Source organism: Elgaria multicarinata, chromosome 3 (genome assembly GCF_023053635.1).
Source record: "Elgaria multicarinata webbii isolate HBS135686 ecotype San Diego chromosome 3, rElgMul1.1.pri, whole genome shotgun sequence".
Taxonomy (NCBI): Eukaryota; Metazoa; Chordata; class Lepidosauria; order Squamata; family Anguidae; genus Elgaria; species Elgaria multicarinata.
The window spans coordinates 107708908-107729387 of NC_086173.1; the positions used below are offsets into that span (position 1 = coordinate 107708908).

Here is a 20480-nt window from a genome sequence, read left to right on the forward strand (position 1 = left end):
AGCTAATTATGGCTTAGCGTGTCTTGTGAACCATTCCTAACCATGATTTAAACATGCTTACTAACCATTTGCTGCAAAAGGGTTACTGGCCTAACCATGGCTTAATGTGTTGTCTGAACAGAGCCATAGAGGTAGATCCAGAACTAAGCCTGATCAACTATGCTGGTGTAAATGAACTTCCTGCCCCTTCTCCCCAGAACAGCCCTTCGAGCTCCCTGATAATGCTACACAGAGAGTCAGGAGACCCTGCTGAATGGGATGAGCAGGATCCCCCCCCCCAAATCAGGTGGAGGGATCTTCCGAGAACAGAGCCCTTCCTTTGTTAGAACATCCCTTCTTCTCATGGAAGGCAGATCCTTTATCTCCAACCCTTAGTTTTGAAAAATACACACAAGCCTTGTATCATTAATGACACAGAAACCTAGTTCCCATCTAACAAGAAGGTGAATTTCCCCTTGGGGCTTCTTTTTATGGTAACTAATATATAATATATCACACTAGTGAAGAGAGATTTATTTGTGTATTCTTTTTACGGTGGCCATTGTGAATATTTGGAATGCAGTGGGGGAATACACCACGCAAACCCAATATGAGTGGATTGTTGGAATGCTCGAACTGCCACCCAAAACCCACGGGCTGTTTTAGGGTTATGGGTTGTCAACCACCCAAACAGCCCATCCTTGCCAGGGTCACAAATAAGGAGAAGGTACAGTGCCCCCACCACACTCTGAATATTCAAAATGGCAGCCACTACCACAATTAGAAGAGACACAGTGAAATTAAGCCATGGTAGTTCTTGTTATGTGTGAACCAGGCTTATAGGTTTCAGAGGCTGTGAAGCACAGCATATTATACCCACTCAAGAGGGTTCACCAATTTTAACTATTAATTTTTACTTCTAATATTGCTGGTTTTACTAATATAGTGATCATGCCTGAGTAAAGACTAGAAGGTTGGGATATTTGGATTTGTTTAAAAAGATGTAAATATGCCAGCCAAGAAACATTTTGCAAAGGTGATTGCCATTTGAGCTTTTTGACATGAATGTGGATCCCCAAAATTTGGGCAGAGGTAGAAATGTAAAAATTTCTGAAAATTTTGAAGCCATGGGGAAAAAACTGGTTCTTTTCTGGGGGGGGGGGGGGGGTTTCGGAAAAAAATGGAAATTTTTGGAAAAATTGAAATAATGCAATATTAGCACTTTTTACAGATTGAAAGTCACTTTGTTACTTTAGGAGCATAAAATGTAAGTCCAAGTTGGTTTGGCATAAAATTATTACATTTGGTATATTAAACGCACAGTGCATTCAAACAATTATTACAAATTGAACTTATATATATATATATATATATATATTTGTAACAAATGGAGCTACAAGCTCCTGAACTGTTAGGAACACCTGAACTGTAAGGAACCTATTTGTTTTTGCCAGTTTTATTATTATTATTATTATTATTATTATTTATTTATTTATTTATATAGCACCATCAATGTACATGGTGCTGTACAGATAACACAGTAAATAGCAGGACCCTGCCGCGTAGGCTTACAATCTAATAAGTTGTAGTTTATGAAGAGCAGGCAAAAAATAATTTAAAACAACAACAGAGGAAACCATCAACATTAGTAACAAAGAAAATTATTTATGTCTCCTCTAGTCCTCTGCAGTGTCAAGACATAAAGCACCCATTCCCATAAAAAGAACTGAGAAAAAGGGAAGACCAAGATTCAATGAATATGCATGAAATTTGATCAGACTCATTTACTGAGCTATAGCTATCACTACCAGTTTCAGTCGCTGCTTCAGTGGCAGTGCCCCCTAGAGGCAGAAGTGCATCTTGCTCTTGCATTTGAGAGTTGCAACCTAGGACTTGCTTGTCCTTGGTGCACAGAAATTGTGAAAATGTGATACTGTACATAGCTTTTAGAAATCATTTGGAGAAGTAAACATTTGAACACCTTGTCTTAAATATTTTATTCATCATGCTAAAATAAACATCCCATAATCTATTTTTCCTTCATTTTTTCCAATTTTTCCAATTTTTGGAAACCCCCCCAAAAAGGCTTTAAAAAATCATTTCCCCCCCAGCTCTTCACATCTCTAGAGCCTTTCTTCTTGTGGAAGGTAGATCCTGGATCCATCTCATTAAAGTACTACTCCGAGATTCTTTAAAAATCACATATAAGTGTGGAAATGGAACAGAATTATGGGTAAAAACATGTGAAAAGGACAGAGTGAAAATGGACAGATTCACCCATCCCTGCCTTCAAATAGATTTGATAGTTCCATTCCCTGAAGTGAGGAGGAGATACCTCACTTACTCATTCAGTCATGAGGAAAAGGCACTCTTCATATTTTCAGAAGCACTTTCCCTCCTGAAATGTCCCAGGTAATGTTGTTGTTGCTGCTAGCAACTTGGTAGTTGTGGTCCCGGGAGTGGGTTGTGGATGTATGTGATTACTCAGTGGGTGTACGGTAGTGATCCTGTTCAGATGACACACTAAGCCATAGTCATTAAGCATTTTGAGCTAAATATTATAGCTTAGCATGTCATGTGAACCATCACTAACCATTTACTGCAAAGGTGTTAGCAGCCTAAATATAGCTTAGTGTGTTGTCTGAACAGGGTTGGTATGTCCAAAAGCATGCAGAGGCAGTGGTATGTTGAAGTGGCATGTGGTGTGAAAAGGAATCATATATGAAACATATGCACCCTCAGTAGAACCCCACCAACTCCAAAATCCATTAGCCATCACTGCAGTGGATGGGAGCATTCTACTAACAAGAATCACCAGACTTTTCCAGTTCACCAGTACTGAGAACACACATTACATACTGGATAATTTCTCAGTACCTTCCGTAGTCCTTGACTGATGAAATCCAGCTGAATTGTGAGGCTTTTATCTATGGTGCAAGTGCTAGAATGTTGAATATTTCAACCTAGGTTCAAATCCCTGCTAAGTCATCAGATAGTTTGGGGCAAATTTAATATTTCTCAGCCAGACGTATATTTATTTATTTAAAACATTTGTATCTCACTCTATATCACTAGGATCTTACAAGGTTTTGTTAGCTCAAAAATGCTGCTGTGAGCTGTTAGAGAAAAGGCAGCTCACAAATGTTCAAGAACTACCCAACCACAAAGGTGAGGGACTTCAAGGATTTGAGCTACACAGAAAAATCTTGAGTCAGGATGTGAGTGCAGACAGGATGCAATGTCACATGAACCAATAGGCTCCTGCAATGTCCCACTTGAGTTTTATTCTGCACTCAGTCTTGTAAGATAACCTGCCTTTCTAAGTACAGAATTTTTTTAAAAGCACACCCAATATGTTCAAAAATACATACAGCAACCTTTTCTTTCTACAATTCTTAGAATATAACTACATAATGTTGAAATGAGAAAAATCATACTGCAAGTGACCAGTGTTAGAAAATATTGCTTGGGTGCAAAGAACACAATATAAACAGTACAAAGGAGTGAAGTCCAATACAGCCAGCTCCATTTTCTTGATTTGAAGTTGCAGTGCTGTAGTATGCAAACACTGAATTGACGTGCTGTGTAGTGGCAGCCCGAGCAATTCTATTTTTAACATTTCTAGCTAAAATCACTATTCTATTCTCTCTGAACTAATTAAAGATATACTGCATTGTTCCTCCTGAGCGTATTTCTTTGTGGGGTCTCTAGAGTTAAACTTGCCGTATTGTATACTGTATTATTATTATTATTATTATTATTATTATTATTATTTATTTATATAGCACCATCAATGTACATGGTGCTGTACAGAGTAATCTAGAAGACTAGCTGCCAGTTAATATAGTGGTAATGCAAACACAGACAAGCCGGATATTTGCTCTGTTTCCTCAATACAGACTCTGACATTGCTGAGGCATAGCAGTGATGTGGAGGAACTATTTTCAGCATTGACATGCAAATTAATACACTAAGTAATTAGAGGTAATTAAAACAGGATCTAGTATAATTAGAAACTGTTTTGTTCTAAATTTATTCAGAAAAGTTTGACATATTTGGTAAAAGAAAAAGGAACAGGAAGCTCGCAGGGCTTATTAAGATCTATGCAATCAAAATAACAGCAACAAATCCCCATACAAGCAACACAGCTTAGCATGAGGCTCCAGTTCATTAAGTGGAGAATCAAAGGGTAGAAGGTTGACCCTGTTCAGAAGACACGCTAAGCCACTATGGTTAAGCAATTTGAGCTAAACATTATGGCTTAGTGTGTCGTGTGAAACATTCCTAACCATTGTGACTACATATCTACACTCACTAACCATTTGCTGCAAAAGGGTTAGTGGCTTAACCATGGCTTAGCATGTTGTCTGAACAGGTCTACTGTGTTTAAGGATGGAGATAGTATGGCAACATGAGTGATATTTTTGGTAGAAAGGTGGGATAGACTTCAAATAAATTTAAACCATGGTTGTTCCAACAGCACGTTATTGTCAATGTGCAGTACATAGTGCTGTAAATGTGCTGTAAATAGTGTGCTGAATGTGCTGTAAATAGTGTGAGCCAAAGTCCTAAAATATTACCAGGACACCCTGCAGTGAAGACTTGTCAGATGTACTGGTACCAATAACAAAGGCTTCAATATGTCTTCCACACTCATGCATGAATGGGAAGCACTTTCTTGTGGACATGGCAGGGTGGGGGAAGGCACTGTTCCCAAGCTGCAGTCTCATACAGTTTAGAGCAGTGGTTCCCAAAGTGGGTGGTACTTCCCCCTTGGGGGCGGTGGGATTGCATAGGTGGGCGCTAAGAGGCAAGGGGGCGGCAAGGGGGGCACTCGAGGTGGTCTTTTCTGAGAAGCGCCTCTCCAGAAGGTCTTAAAACCCAGGGACATTTTTATGGGAGAAGGTAGTTTGGTCCCAAGCCATATAGGGGAAGAATCCATACATGTATCAATACCGTTTAAGAAGAGTCCTTTTAACAGTGAATTGAAATGTTTCAAAAGCACCAAAACTCTAATGAAGAGACATACTCTGCTTGGTGTGCCCTGCCACGCCGGGTGCAAAACAGAGGCGTTCTCTCTCTTTTCCCTCCCTCGGCAAGCCTACGGCGGGTGCTTTGGATTTTGAATAAATATTAAATTAATTGTTGCTGTTTTGAATTTTATTGTTATTATCTTCCTTAGTAGGTCGTTGAAAACCACTATTCTGAATAATGATTTTTATAGTGTAGGGTAGGGGGGCACTGGGCATGAGTTTGTGGAACCAAGGGGGCGGTGACCTGAAAAAGTTTGGGAACCACTGGTTTAGAGGGTCCACCAGCTTTTGGTGGGGGTGTTGCTGCCAGAGGAGGGTATGAATAAAAGCCTTTGTATGAGCCTAAGCAACTACATACTACTTTGCATTCAGACCAAAATATTCGCTCAGCAATGTAATCCATACTAAATCTAACACACTTCAATTAAAATTTAATGAGCAGTATCCAATACTGCCTGCAAGCTAGCAGGATCTATTGCTAGAGCAATGGGAACCGAGCAATTCCCGAAGAATTAGAAAAAAGCAAAAACATTTCCAGAATGGTGCAGGTCAGCACAGCTCTCAGAAGGAAGCTCTACTGACTTGTCCCGTTCCAGAAATTAGCATTTATTTATTTATTTATTGTATTTATATCCCACCTTTTTTCCTCCAAGGAACCCAAGGTGGCGTACATAATCCTCCTCCTCTCCATTTTATCCTCACAACAACCCTGTGAGGTAGGTTGGGCTGAGAGTCTGTGACTGGCCAAAGTCATCCAGTGGGTTTCCATGCCGAGTGGGGACTAGAACCCGGATCTCCTGACTCCCAGTCTGACACTTTAGCCGCTACACCCAGAAATTTCTGCTCATTTCTGGGATTCCTCTTGAAAGTTCTAGTTCTTCTTGCACTAGCGATGGGTCCCATGAGCACAACGGAACCATCAGGAGTAGAATAGCAGTATTGGATGTGTTTATGATGGATGTGTCCTATGTGTTTATAAAATTGCTTCTTTTCATATGACAACACTTCATTTGCACTTGAGCATAAAGTTTATGTGAATGACCTTGTGTTTAATTTACATTTGAGTAAGATACAGCAAAATATATACCACAAAATAGCTCATTGTGTTCTGGTTGCTAGATGCTAGAGTCACTGGTGATCATTCAAGTTTGGAGATACAGTTAATGCAGAACTCTTGGATTTATCTGTGGAAACTGTGTGCTCTTTTATTTCTATTTATGAAAGCCAAGGATGAGGACAGTATACATGGAAGGGTGAGACCTAAGCATCCTACCCCTACCATTCCTTGCTGATAAAAGCAACCAGAAGAAGAAAGGCCATGTGGGTAATTAGAGTAGTAAATGTCTTATTAGAGGAGGAGATTATTCTAGAAAACCCGAAAGAACCATGTTTTACAATTTGCTACCAAAAAGAAAAAAGTCTTCTCTAAATCTCATTGGTTTAGATGATTTCCAGCCAGCTGCCAGTATTCTATTTCAATCTGCCTCGGGCCTGGTTATGTGATAGAGACAGTCTTGGATGAGCTAGTGGATGGCCTATGCCAGGAACTAGATAGGGAGAATGTGTCTATGTTGTTTCTCCTGGACCTGTCAGAGGCTTTTGATGTTACCAGCCACAGTCAAAAGCCACTGGCCCTCAAGGTAGTATATGACCATCAAGACTAGTAGTCATTGATAGCCTTATCCTCCATGCATGAACTGAAGCTGAGCATACTGTTTTATATTTAATTAATTATCTGTTCCCCCTTTTTTCTTTATAGGTTGTATATGTAACTGCTACATTCCCTTACATCATGCTCTTGATTCTGCTGGTTCGAGGAGTAACATTGCCTGGAGCCTCTGAAGGGATAAAATTCTACTTGTATCCTGATTTATCTCGACTTTCTGACCCACAGGTAGGATTGAATAACAAAACCTAATAACAAAAATGTAAACATCTACGCTTTTCTTCATACTCAAACGAATGATAAATCTCTGCAGTTTCAACTATTTATTTATTTAGAATATTTATATACCGTTCCTCATTGAAAAAATTTCAGAGCGGTGTACAAGGTAAAATGAAAATAAAAACAGAATAAAACAGTTAAAACAAAATTTAAAAAGAAGCAAAAAAACAACAACAACACAGAAATCCAAGGCTGCATGTTAAAGAAAGGCTTCTTGGAATAAAGATGTTTTCAGGAGGCGCCGAAAGGAGTACAAGGTTGGAGCCTGTCTGACCTCCAGAGGCAAGGAATTCCACAGGAGGGATGCAGAATTGTGAAACATTTCTCAATTTAATATTAAATTGTAATCCAATTGAACCTTTCCTTTGCAGAACTGAGCTTTGTATAGCTGGTGCCTTTAAAATCATGAAGCCAGCTCACCTTCCTATTCCTGGCTAGTTTGGCAACCATCTTTCAATTGTGTGTCTTGTTTTTTTTAAGTCAATCAATGAGTATTTAAATAAATAAGGGCACGATCCTATGTACGTTTAGAAAGAAAAAAGCCCTACACCTTCCAGCATTTCCCAGCTAGCCTTGCTTATGCTTGTGTTTTATTAGAATGTAAGCCTATGCGGCAGGGTCTCGCTATTTACTGTTTTACTCTGTACAGCACCATGTACATTGATGGTGCTATATAAATAAATAAATAATAATAATAATAATAATAATAATAATAGTGGACACCAGTTCCTGGGAACATGGGCAAGAGGGTGCTGTTGCACTCCTGTTCTGTTTGTGGGTTTCCCATGAGCAGCTGTTTGGCCACTGTTTGAATAAAATGCTGAACTAGATGGATCCTTTTCTGAGCACTGCTTTTCTTATGTGTTTGTGACTTCCCTAAAGTTTATGATAGAATGAGATGGAGTCGAAGGCGTGATAAAAATGAAAAGGACACTGTTTGTCAGTCTTCATTTCTCTAAGTCTCTACCTCAACCCAGTGAATTACAAAATATTTAAGCAAAAATGCATTTTAAGGTAATGTAATTCCCCAAGCTTTTTCTGTAGTATTTCTGAAGCAACTAAAATGTATCAAGTTCATTTCGCAAAATAATGGTGCTGGATATGGGCTGATGTTTAAATATTGGTGTAATGTTGATATATATAGTGAAATAAAATAATTATTATTTTCATATAGTGAGACTGCCAGAATTCAGTGGGCTCCCTGCTTTTGCTTTTTTCTTTTTTTTGGGGTGCTATAGTTTTATCATAGCAAACGACCGTTGTGGGTGGGGAGGAGAAGAATAAGGCACTTTGCGTGTCCTGCACACGTGTGCCATGCGAGGCAAGGGTGGGACGGAGCCTATAAAGGGCAGCCCCACCAAGCATCAGCCTCTTTCACTTTCTGGCTCCCTTCACCTAGAATGGGATTTAACCACTTTGGAGGGAGGGCTGAGTAGGAAATTTTTCCTCCCACTAAATGGTGCAGTAGTTTTTGCCTACTTCATACTGGAAGTTATTTTGAAGAGAGAGGATAAATAGGTTGATTTGTTGTAGGGGTATGTGGGAATTTGCTATATTAGAATAGGGACGGTGGGCACTCTGGCACTTTTTGGTGATTGGCATATCTGGGGGACCTGCTCCTAGGGGGCTATGCGGCTCCCATGGCAGGATATGGTATGCCTTTGGAGACCTTTCTGCCTCATTTACTCGAAGTCTTGGTGCCATCAGGTGGGAATGACGCGGGGCGGTCTCTCCACACTTACAAAGTGTCACAGAAGAAAGGGGCCAGGTTTACCCAACTTCTGGATTTGGAGAGTGGCTCACCCATAAAGCCAGGCAAGTTGCCTGAGGTAAGGACACATAGATTCCCACACTTTCACATGCAGATCCAGGGAGGGGTTGAATCTCCCTTATTGTTTAAATAAAAAGGCCCTTGTTTATCCCAAGCTCTGGTGTCTGTGTCTTTATTCTATGCTTCCTTCTCTACTAACAAGCAGACAAACAACCGTTTTGCACATTCCTTCTGCAATGCATATTTCAATATTCATCTCTCTTCCCTGTTCTCTATTTAATAGCATATTGTTAATATCCCTGAAAAGAGGTATGTTCCAAAACTACAACACATTTTTTAAAATCCAAAATCACAGCAATATTTAAACACAGGCTCATATCTAGCAACATTATTTTGCCAAATGAACTTCAAACGTTTTAGAGATTTAACAGTGCAATCCTATGCATATCCACAGTGTTATTTTTATTGATATTCTTTTTATTATTTTCTGTTGTACAATAGGACTGTCAGTTTTAACTGGTTTCCATGGCAGGTTAATAATTTAATTTATTAATTGGTGGAGGTCAGTTTTCATTTGTGATGGCAAATTTTAATTGGTTGGGCTGTATTTTTATTGTGCTGTGTTATAATAATAGGGCAAGAAAAAGAAAACACTGAAGATGGTCTTTCTTAAGAATGAGTTGCAGCTTTTGTTATATACATTATGAGTTATCTTTCACTTCTTCCAGTGTTTCAGCGGTGCTAATACTGACCTTTTGTTTATATGAACTTACATTTAAATATAATTAATAGGTTTAATTTTGGTTAACAGGCAGGTGATGAACCCATTAAATATGGTTTAATCGGTTGACATCCTGGTGTAGATGAATTTTATGTAATAATGATAACGATAATGATTTCAGTTCTATACTGTCCAACAGTATAGAACCATCTGTGTGGTTCAAAAAATACACACCATAATACAAGATAATAAAAACATAATATAAAATTTCTATCATAAAGAATTCAAAACAATTTAACCTGCTAAAACAGTTACAATAAGATACTGGACCTGGATAAAAACACAGACATGAAATTGTTTTATCGTTATTCCTGATATGGCTGCTTTATTGTCATTAGCCAGCTTGAATGTTTTCAGGGATAGAATGTTTTTTGGATAGAAAGGTTTTTTTAAATGGCAAAATCTGTCTGAAACTAATAAAAGTACTGTCAGATTCAAAGGACAGCATCTAATGGGTGCTTCTGCCAGCTCCAAATCTCTCCCACCCCACCAATTGCATTGCACAAGCAGCTCCCAACCACGAGTCAATCCGAAATGCTCTTTTCTCGAAGGAGACATGTCAGCAGAGCTCACCTGAGGGAGCTCCAGCAACCTGTCTTCTTCCAGAAACTAGCATTTTTGCTTGTTTTGGGGCTTCCCCCCCCCCGAAACTGCTAAATATCCCTTGCGTAAGCAGTGGATCCCACTTGCACAATGAAATTGGCAGGGAGCACCCTGTTGGTTCTGCCCACAGATTCAAAGAAAAAACAATCTTAAACGATCTTCATATTATATGCCGTTTCAGAAACATAAACTAATTAAGAAAGGAATAATTAAATGACTTTTCACGTGGGTTCCTATGCAACTAATGCATTTTGGTACTACAGTAGAAAGCCTTTAGGTTTTGATTACAAGGCTTTGTACATCTCACTGAAATACAACTGTAGTATGTATCTGCAGACACCTTTTAGAAAAGGTTCAGTTATTAATGGACTAGCATGGTAACTGCATGTCTGTTTATATCAAGGGTGGGGAAAACTTTTCGGCCTGCAGCCAAATTCCAATCTCAGAAAGGTCTCAGGGACCACATGCAAAGTGGAACTGAAAGAACATTTCCTTGATAAAAGAGAAGGGGGCTTGGGAAGATGCTAGCAGGCCAGATGGGGAAGGTTGTATATTCAATGATAATTCTTTGTAATTATTCCTAATTTGCATTATTATCCTACCTGCACTCGATAGCTGTCTGCACTTTAACACTTGCTACCATTTCATATTCCATCCTTTCTTCTGTGCAAAGAGCCATGCCCACTTTGGGTTGAATCTGAAGGTGCCCTTCTTTGAATGGCTCCAGTCTCAATTCTGCAATGAAATCAAAAGTAGATACAGCGGTTTACAGGCTCATATAGAAGAACTTGGAGCGACACATTTTTCACCAGTTCCCCTTCCCATTGCACCCTCCATGGGAAGTCTCATGCTCTCATGGACCCTTAACCAGAGGGTCCTTCAATACTGCACCATTTGTGTCATTTTCTATATGGATAGTATGTGTGGAAAATACAAAACGTGTAAACATTATGGTGATACTCTTGTAAACTTTCTGTAGCTCATGTAGATACTTGTGTGAATAGGTTTTCATGAGAGCCGACTAGGTATTAGAAAATTAGCTTGTCACTTCTGTGTTTGTTTATTACAAAATGTGTTGCGATGTATCCTGCTGCTAAAACGAGTGCTCCTCTTCAGAGTTCCAGCCAGCCATGCCCACCAAGCAGTGGCATTGTGTTCTTCTTTCCAACTTCCAATCCAGTGTTTTGTTCTTTCGTTTCTGTCACTCTATGTTCCATGATTATGGAGAATGGTCTTCATTGGCCTAGGTTTTGGGGTGTGTATGTATTTTTAGAAGATATTGTGTACTGCTATAAACCTTGCCCCGTCCTCTCCCCGAGCATACTTACATTCCTCTTGTTTTTCAGTGACCCCATTTTGGCTACAGTCCTCTTGGTGCTCACCAGTTGAGTTTGCTGTAAGAAGGAATGACAGGATGATCATTAAATCAGGGAGAAACTAGTAGTGCAACTTATTTAAAACTTAGGTGGAATTTTTTTAAAAAATGACTTGATAGTTGAATATAAATTCAGATCCTGATCCAAAGAGCCTTGTTAGATATGTGATACAACATAGATATGTGATGCATTCCTGCCTGCTTCTTTAGATCTTTCAAAATTATTTTAAAAATCCTCTAGCACACGTAAGCACACACAGCTCCCATTCTTTTTTATCTATATAAATAAAAATGTAAATGTTCGTTTGTTCCTAATCTAAAATCTCCGAAAGTTCTTCACCGATTGCTTTGAAATTTTGACACAACGTTGTATTCGAATACGCGCGTGTTTTTATGTAACTATATTATAGATGGGGACAAAAGTGTGTCTTAGAATCGAAGAAATAGGGTATATAAAAGCCCAGAGGCCTCCTCCAAGCCACATGCAAATAGGAGAGAAGTCATTGTGACATCATCAACCAGTAGGCCAATCCACTGCCTCTGCCTTCTCTCCTATTTCCATGTTCTCTCCTATTTGGCGCCATCTAGCGATGTTTCTCAGAACTGCGGCCTTCTATGGAAGTTCCAAGTTCTGAAGAAAGGTAACTGCCAGGAGATTCCGGCCTAGCAGAGGGGCCAAAACCCACTAACCTCCTCACCACACCTGTGACAGGTAAAAACATTCTTTTTTTGAAAAACAGCGCCATCTGTTGGACGTAAAAGGAACACATGCTGGTCAGGCTGGAAGATACATAAGCAGCAATGAAGCTGTATGGCGAATTATTTCATTTCCCATACATGAACGAAGTCCAGCTGTTGTTCACTTAGCAGTACATCTAGAAAATGGACAACACGTTTATTTCACAGCTGCAAATGTGCAACAAATAGCCCTGAATCCACTGGCTACAACGTTAACTGCTTTCTTCACGTTATGTCAAAATGACGCGTGCTTCGTTCGATGTAGAATTACGTCATGAACAAACTTACAACACGGGTGATCTTTTGTCGTATGTGCAATCAAATATTCCTAAGCTAACGCTTGAGCAAAATGGCATTTACGATCAAATAATGCAAACTGTCAATAACGGGGTTGGAGAAATCTTCTTCTTAGATGTGCCAGGAGGAACTGGTAAAACGTTCCTAATTACATTGATTCTGGCAGCAATTCGATCCCAAAATGACATAGCCTTAGCTCTTGCGTCGTCCGGAATAGCTGCAACATTGCTACCAGGTGGAAGAACTGCACATTCCGCTTTGAAATTGCTATTGAACATGCAATTCATTGAAACTCCCACGTGCAACATTTCCAAATCATCCGGCATGGGAAAAGTATTGCAAAAATGCAAACTTGTTGTTTCGGATGAATGCACAATGGCGCACAAAAAATCGCTCGAGGCTCTTGATCGATCATTGCAAGATTTGCGTGGAAACATCAGACCATTTCGGAACACATTAATATTGCTTGCAGGAGATTTCAGGCAAACATTACCTGTAATTCCTCAATCAACACCAGCGGACGAAATAAATGCTTCCCTGAAATACTCTACTTTGTGGCGACACGTAAAGACATTAAAATTAACTACAAATATGCGTGTCCAGCTGCAAAACGATCGATCAGCTGAGATATTCTCACATCAATTGCTGGAAATTGGGAACGGAAAGGTGCCAGTTGATCTGACCTCAGGACGGATTTCATTGCCTCATAACTTCTGCAATTTAGTGACGTCAAAAGAAGAATTGGTTCAAAAAGTATTTCCCAATATTCAAACCAATTATAAGAATCACGATTGGCTGAGTGAACGAGCTATTCTTGCGGCCAAGAACAAAGACATCTACTAACTTAACAATATTATTCAGTCTAACATTCAAAGCGAGGCAGTCACATACAAGTCCGTCGACACTGTTGTGGAAGCAGATGAAGCGGTTAATTATCCAACAGAATTTTTGAATTCACTCGATCTGCCAGGGATGCCACCGCACGTACTGCAATTGAAAATCGGCGTGCCAATTATCATGTTGCGAAATATCAACCAGCCAAAGCTTTGCAACGGCACGCGGCTTGCAGTAAAAAAATTACTAAGCAACGTCGTAGAAGCAACAATCTTGACAGCACCTTTCAAAGGTAAAGATATCCTCATTCCTCGCATTCCTATAATTCCAACGGATATGCCATTTCAATTTACGAGATTGCAATTCCCAATTCGATTGGCGTTTGCAATCACCATCAACAAAGCTCAGGGCCAATCTTTAGAATTGTGCGGTTTAGATCTAGACATGGATTGGTTCTCACATGGACAATTATATGTTGCGTGTTCTAGAGTCGGCAAACCAGACAATCTCTATATCTGCACAGACAATGGAACAACAAAAAATTTTGTATACCCACAAGCATTGTGAAATTAAACATATTAGAAACGTGCGCTTCCTCTTTTCTTTCTTTTCCATTTAACCAGACTGAGCCACAGCAACGCGTGGCTGGGTACAGCTAGTTTGAAAATAAAATGACAATTGTACTATAGAGCATGAAAAGGGTTAAGTTTAGCTTGAATTTTGGTGGTGAACTGGTGATTTCAGCTGTTTTCTTTGGGCAAGAATGCCCCCACAGTGCCCCACAAACTGCAGTCTGCACTGGAGGTCCAGCAATCAAAAATGGCCCTGGACCTTTGGAAGTTGCCCATCCCTGCTCTAAAATGTTTTAGCAGTCAAGAGCGAGATTTCCCAATACTCACATCATAGGGAGAGCCATGGGAGATAGCTGAATTCTTCATTTTTTATCAAGTTAAGTGTCCCACAGTATTTAAAAGGTGATCACTCAGAATTGGCAAAGCAAAAACAAAAGATCCTACAAATAGTGGATCATTTCCATTTTGAGAGTGGGTTAGTGACAATGGTATAAAATAGATCCATTTCTGGCCCATGACTTTTTTGTATGTGTTCACTAATAAGCCTCTCCCATTTCTTAACCAGGCCAATTATTTTTAATCTGCATGAAAATTTGCAGTTAAATAAGTATTTTCGAACATATTTTGTCCCAAAGTACATATTTCTAAACATAGTTTCTCTTAAAAATGCATTTTTAAATGGGTCTGCAGTCAGAACAATTTTTTAAACAGATCTGTTTTTAGTTTACTTTAAAACTGCTGGTGCATAGGAAACCTTTCCAAGAATCTTGTTAAAGAGATTTCTCCTTCTCCTCTTCATGTTCAGTGGCCAAAGAAAAGAAAGGCCAAAGAAAAAGGGCCACCTGATGGCAATAATGATATCACTTCTCAGCTACAACAGATAATAAATTCTGGTAACCTGTAAAAATCTCTTTATAATATGACACTGAGCCCCAAATAACTTTATCCAGAAAAACAGTCCCTATAGATGAAATCATAACACCCAACTCATTCAGCTTGTGAAGGAGGAATTCCCTCTTGATCTTGTGCATCAAAGAATTCAATAAAACATCGCTATCCATCTCCTCCACCCCCAGTGGACCTATAATGAGTCCTTCCAATTCTAAAGAATGTACTCTGAAGAGCACAATGCCATAGTCAAAACCCTAAATAGACCAACTTGTCTCATCCATTTCTACTATCTAAAAGTAGAAATGTGGACAAAAGTAATAAGCCCTCCAACCAGTGGTACCCATTTTTCAGCATTTTTTGCCATTCCCTCTTAAGTATCCACTTAACCCAACAATTGACTTTCAGGGAAGACAAAGGTAATACAGTCAATTATTCCATGTCCCAAAGTATCCTTAGCATCCTGGCCCACTATCTCATTACTTATAATTCCCCTTTGGGCTGGAATCGAACAAAACTACCCAAAGCCCATAGACCATACTTCAGAATTTAAGGACCATATTTCATTTGCCAAATCACACTTACATCCCATACCTGTATTCTGAATAGCAGCCCATCTTGGCAAAGATTTAGGTAGAATCATCTGCTTTTATCTAATCTCACATCCTTTAGCCACACCAAATCAGACATTACAGCCACCAACTCAGCCATCAATACTGAAGCCCACTCTGTCAAGTAGAAAGTTTTTCAGACTCTAGAGGTAGAGCCACAGCAATCTGCACCCACCTTTCCACCCTGCGCTTCCCTAAATCTTTTGTCCTCTAGATCTTGTTGATCACAACAAGAAAACATTATACTCCATAGCTATACATTTAGACCTTACTGACCCAAGGTGTCTTTTCCTTTCCCCATCACAAGTCAAATCTACCATCAGAATCTCTCACATTGATCCATAAAAAAATCAAACAGATATCATTGAGACAATATGATTTTGCGTCATGTTAATCTCTTACCAGGAATAAACCTTATCTACATGAGAAATTCACTTTCTCAACAAACCTTCCAGGAGCACTAAACTTCCACAGTCATCATAAATGCCAGTCCTAGGCCCTCTCTGAAGCTTCTGCAGCCTATCCCACAACGTAAGACTGAGCCATTTCCCAATCACTTCCTGCATAACACTGCAAAGAAAAGTAATAAAAAGCTCCACAAACTGAAAGGTTTTCGGATCAGCAGTTGCAAGAGCTTTGGTTGAAATCCAACTGTATCTGCCTGTAGACACGGAAACCAGCACCACTTGTCTGATTGTGAAAACAATGTGTGCAAGTGGCTTCAACTCAGCAATACTTTGTTTACTATAAATTTACAAGATGTTTTTAAATGCCTATTTGCTCTACTGATTTTAATTTCTAAAGACTCACTTTGTTGCCATGACAATTTCCAGATACCATAGTGCTGTCCTTTAGTAATTTTTGCAACACAGACCGTAATTTAAAACGATGCTTATTCCATTATGCCTGCATCTCCTTCTCATGAATGCTTTTGGACTTATATGTTGTTGTTGTTGTTGTTGTTATTTATTTATTTATATAGCACCATCAATGTACATGGTGCTGTACAGATTACATAGTAAATAGCAAGACCCTGCCGCATAGGCTTACAATCTAATAAAGTTGTAGTAAACAATAAAGAGGGAAAGAGAATGCAAACAGGCACAGGGAAGTGTAAACAGGCACCGGGTGGGGTGAAGCTGCCAGTATAGGGTCAGAACAAACTCAATATTTAAAAGCTATAGGGAAAAGAAAAGTTTGTAGCTGAGTTTTAAAAGCTGTGATTGAGTTTGTAGTTCTCAAATGTTCTGGAAGAGCTTTCCAGGCGTAAGGGGCAGCAGAAGAAAAAGGACGAAGCCGAGTAAGGGAAGTAGAGGCCCTTGGGCAGGCAAGAAGCATGGCATCAGAGGAGCGGAGAGCACGAGCGGGGCAATAGTGTGAGATGAGAGAGGAGAGATAGGCAGGATCTAGACCGTGAAAAGCTTTGAAGGTCAACAGGAGAAGTTTATATTGGATTCTGGAGTGAATTGGAAGCCAATGAAGAGATTTCAGAAGTGGAGTGACATGGTCAGAGCGGCGGGCCAAGAAGATGATCTTGGCGGCAGAGTGGTGGACAGAGACCAGCGGACTGATGTGAGATGAAGGAAGGCCAGAGAGAAGAAGGTTGCAGTAGTCCAACCGAGAGATAACCAGTGCGTGAACGAGAGTCTTGGCAGAAGAGACAGACAAAAATGGTCGAATCCTGGCAATATTCAGCAGTGTATTCTCAGATAATATTTTCTCCCATTGAAACATAATTATGATAATTATAATTTATTTGTGTCACTCTTCCTTCTTTGCTTGTTGATACTGGTAGGGAAAGAAATGAAAAACAATGAAGTTCGTGACCTGACAGTTCTGCAGAGATTTGTTTCAGTTTCATAACTGTGGAAGCAGATTATGATGATGATGATGATTTATTGCATTTGTATACCGCCCCATAGCTGAAGTTCTCTGGGCAGTTCACATAAATGAAACAATAGAATATAAATGCTATATGTTAGTGTAAATTATTATTGTTGTAGAATGATTACTTTCTATTTTGCACTTTTGCACTTTTATGTACCTACCCCCCTATTTTTCTACACAGTAAGTGTCAAACAATGCATTACATTATACACTTGTTCTGAAAATGGCCACTTTTATTTTAAGGAAAATCATCTATAGGTCTTGCTCTAGAACATGCTCCAAGGGGGATTATGTACGCTGCCTTGGGTTCCTTGGAGGAAAAAAAGTGGGATATAAAAGCAATAATAAATAAATTAAAATAAAATAAAGTTCATCAACCTTTTGCCTTTTGTTTCATTTGCATTCCATGGTTTGTTATAAGCAATTTTTCAGATATAATTTTATTTATTTATTTATTTATTTATTACACTTATATACCGCCTCCATAGCCAGAGCTCTCTAAATGAGGAAAATTTGCAGGAATTTTGGTTTCATTTAGATGTGTTCTCAACCTCCTTTTTAGATGACACATTTTCAATATGTGTAAAAAAATACCTCTATTCAAAAAAGAAGATGACAGTTTTGGGTTCCTTGTTTCTGTCTTGCTCCTGCTAATATTTTTTTTACCAATTTTATTTGAGTGGCCCTCAGGTTAGTTTTTTTTATTTTTCATTGTACATCTCCAAACTCCAGTCATCTATTTTGGTTCTGAAGTCTGAATATTCATTTATCATTTGTCTGAATATTCAATTAATTGCTGATTGGAGATACTGTATCTCATAGTATTAGCTGGTTGTCAGTTTAGATGGTGCCCAGATGTTATTTGGGAATACTTATTCCCAGAGACATATCTCAAATAATGAAGCTTAATCTGAATAAATTGATTAGTAGGAATTCTTGGGATTTAGATAAATAGGCATCTTTAAAGCTGAATTTGTGGTGCAAGATAAATACACTCAAGATGAATACTATACCTTGGATTTTTATGTTATATGTGAGATTCTTCTATTTATACCTTTTTGCCACAATTATCTTTGAAAAGGATGCGACTTCCAATCAAAGAAGGTTGTTTTGGTTTTCCAGATCTTGCTTTATATCATTGGGCTTATTTGGTGTATTAAATGTTGGTCAATACCATTTGGATCAGATTTTCCACCTTGGTCAGTTTTGGATTTTTCTTGTCTGGACCCCCTCTCTAAATGGATGAGATATCCATTTAGCATATCAGAATGGGTAGGGTTCCTCCCACAATTATGGGTGTTAGAGATGTGTGGCATACAATGTCACGTCAATAACATTTTGATCCATTTTCTCATGCTAAATAGACACTATGGAAAAGTCCAGATTTAAAAATTGGTGAGAAAATTACCAGTTGGTGGAGCTTGCTTAAGGGGGTTCCGGTGATCTGTCCCGATTCAGAAATGAGTGTTTCTGCTCGTTTGGGGCTTCCTCAAGGAAGTGTTAAATCTCTGTTGCATAAACATTGTGTCCAGCTTGTGCAACGGAATTGGCAGGACCCACTTGTGCAACAGAATCTGTGGGACCAAAGAGCACTGATGGGGGGCAAAACCCCACCAACACTGGATTCTTCCCTTGTTGTATTATTGAATTGTTTTAACTGTCTCTTCATTTTTAAAAGTAATTTTTAATTGCTGCTTTATTTTATTACCTCCTCCCACTGTTTTAGAATGCTTCCAGATGAGGCTTTTATTGTGCAATCACCTTGCTTCATTTATGGGGTTTAATAGGGAGTATAGACATTGTATAGACATTGTCTATACTCCCATTTGCAACCCTCTCATGTTTTCTCACAACTTTCTTCCATCTTTTTTCTTATTTGTGAACCGCCCAGAGAGATTTGGCGGTCTAAAAATGTAATAAATCAATCAATCACAGAAAATCCATTAAAGTGGAAAAGACAGAATAACTGGACAATATCTTTTGATTGGTTACACTAGGAGCCATGCATCTGGAAGCACCCTTAGTGTTTGATTTTAAGGAAAGTTTTTAAAATGTTATTCATTGTTATTATTGTTGTCAGCTTGAGCTTTTCAGAGGAAAGTCTGGGCATTTTTGATAAATAAATAAATAAATTGTTAGGCCAATTCTAATAAATGTAGCGGCAGGCAGGCAGGTCTAACCCTTTCCCCTGTGCCACAGCTTTGATCCAAATTGCCCATTCCAAGCTACTATTAGAGTGTTTTCAGATGGGGGAAATCGTGTTTCCCTACCGTCACTTTGCCTCCTGCTTCTCTACCACAGTAGGGAAAAGCAGCTCCCTCTTTCTTCACACAGGGAAGAAGAGGAAGCAAGTAGTGACCACATGGTCCATTTAGTGGCCGTTTTTATCATGCAGCTTCTGCACATAGCAGGAAATCGTGCCAATTATCACCAGAGCCAAGAAGAAACAGATTTTCCGGGTTCTATTTTGTAGCGCAAAAAACAACAGAAGAAACGGGAGATGTGCAGGAGGATTGCTGCATCGTCAAAATGATCTGTGAATGGCCAGCCATGAGTGTGCAATAAAACACTCATCTGAAGATGCTCTTAGAGTGCTTCTGTTTTTCCTTTTGCAGCTGATAGCAGCTCTTGGAAGCGGGGTGTTGCATTGGGGAATCAGTGCAAGAAATAAGGGTTATTATTTTCCTACAAAGCTTTAACTTTAGACTCATTCATATCTCTGCGTCCAGTAGTAAGAGTTCATTAAATGGCACAATCTGTCAGTTGCACAGAGACTGTAACAGTGACCTTGCACATTTTGTGATAGTGATTGCCACTAACTAGGATGCCTTGCAAAGGGGATTAGACACATTCATGGGAGATAAGGCTATCAACGTCCATTAGTGATGATGGTTATACATTACCTCCAGTATATTTCTGAATGCCAGTTGCTGAAGAACACAAGTGGGAAGGTGCTGTTGTGGTCTTACAATACACATCTGGTTAAGGTGGACTGCAAAATGCTGGACTATATAGGCCTTTGATCTGATCCTGCACAGTTCTGGGGAAAACCAGTTCTGTATGTTTGGCACAGAATCCAGTGAAATACTGCATTGATCAGTGTGCATTTTTAATGTAATGAAACAAGCTCCACCCCTTCCCAAGAGCAGGTTTTTTTCCGTTTTTT

The 20480-nt window shown here is 39.2% G+C and overlaps 1 protein-coding gene across 1 annotated transcript in view; it reads left to right on the forward strand.

Annotated features, from left to right (window-relative positions):
* The window catches only part of SLC6A11 (solute carrier family 6 member 11), a 117911-nt gene that overhangs the window by 51765 nt on the left and 45666 nt on the right, over positions 1 to 20480 (forward strand). The window contains exon 7 of the mRNA XM_063121220.1: positions 6772 to 6906. Coding sequence (XP_062977290.1) covers positions 6772 to 6906 — 135 coding nt within the window. The remainder of the gene's footprint in view (positions 1 to 6771; positions 6907 to 20480) is intronic.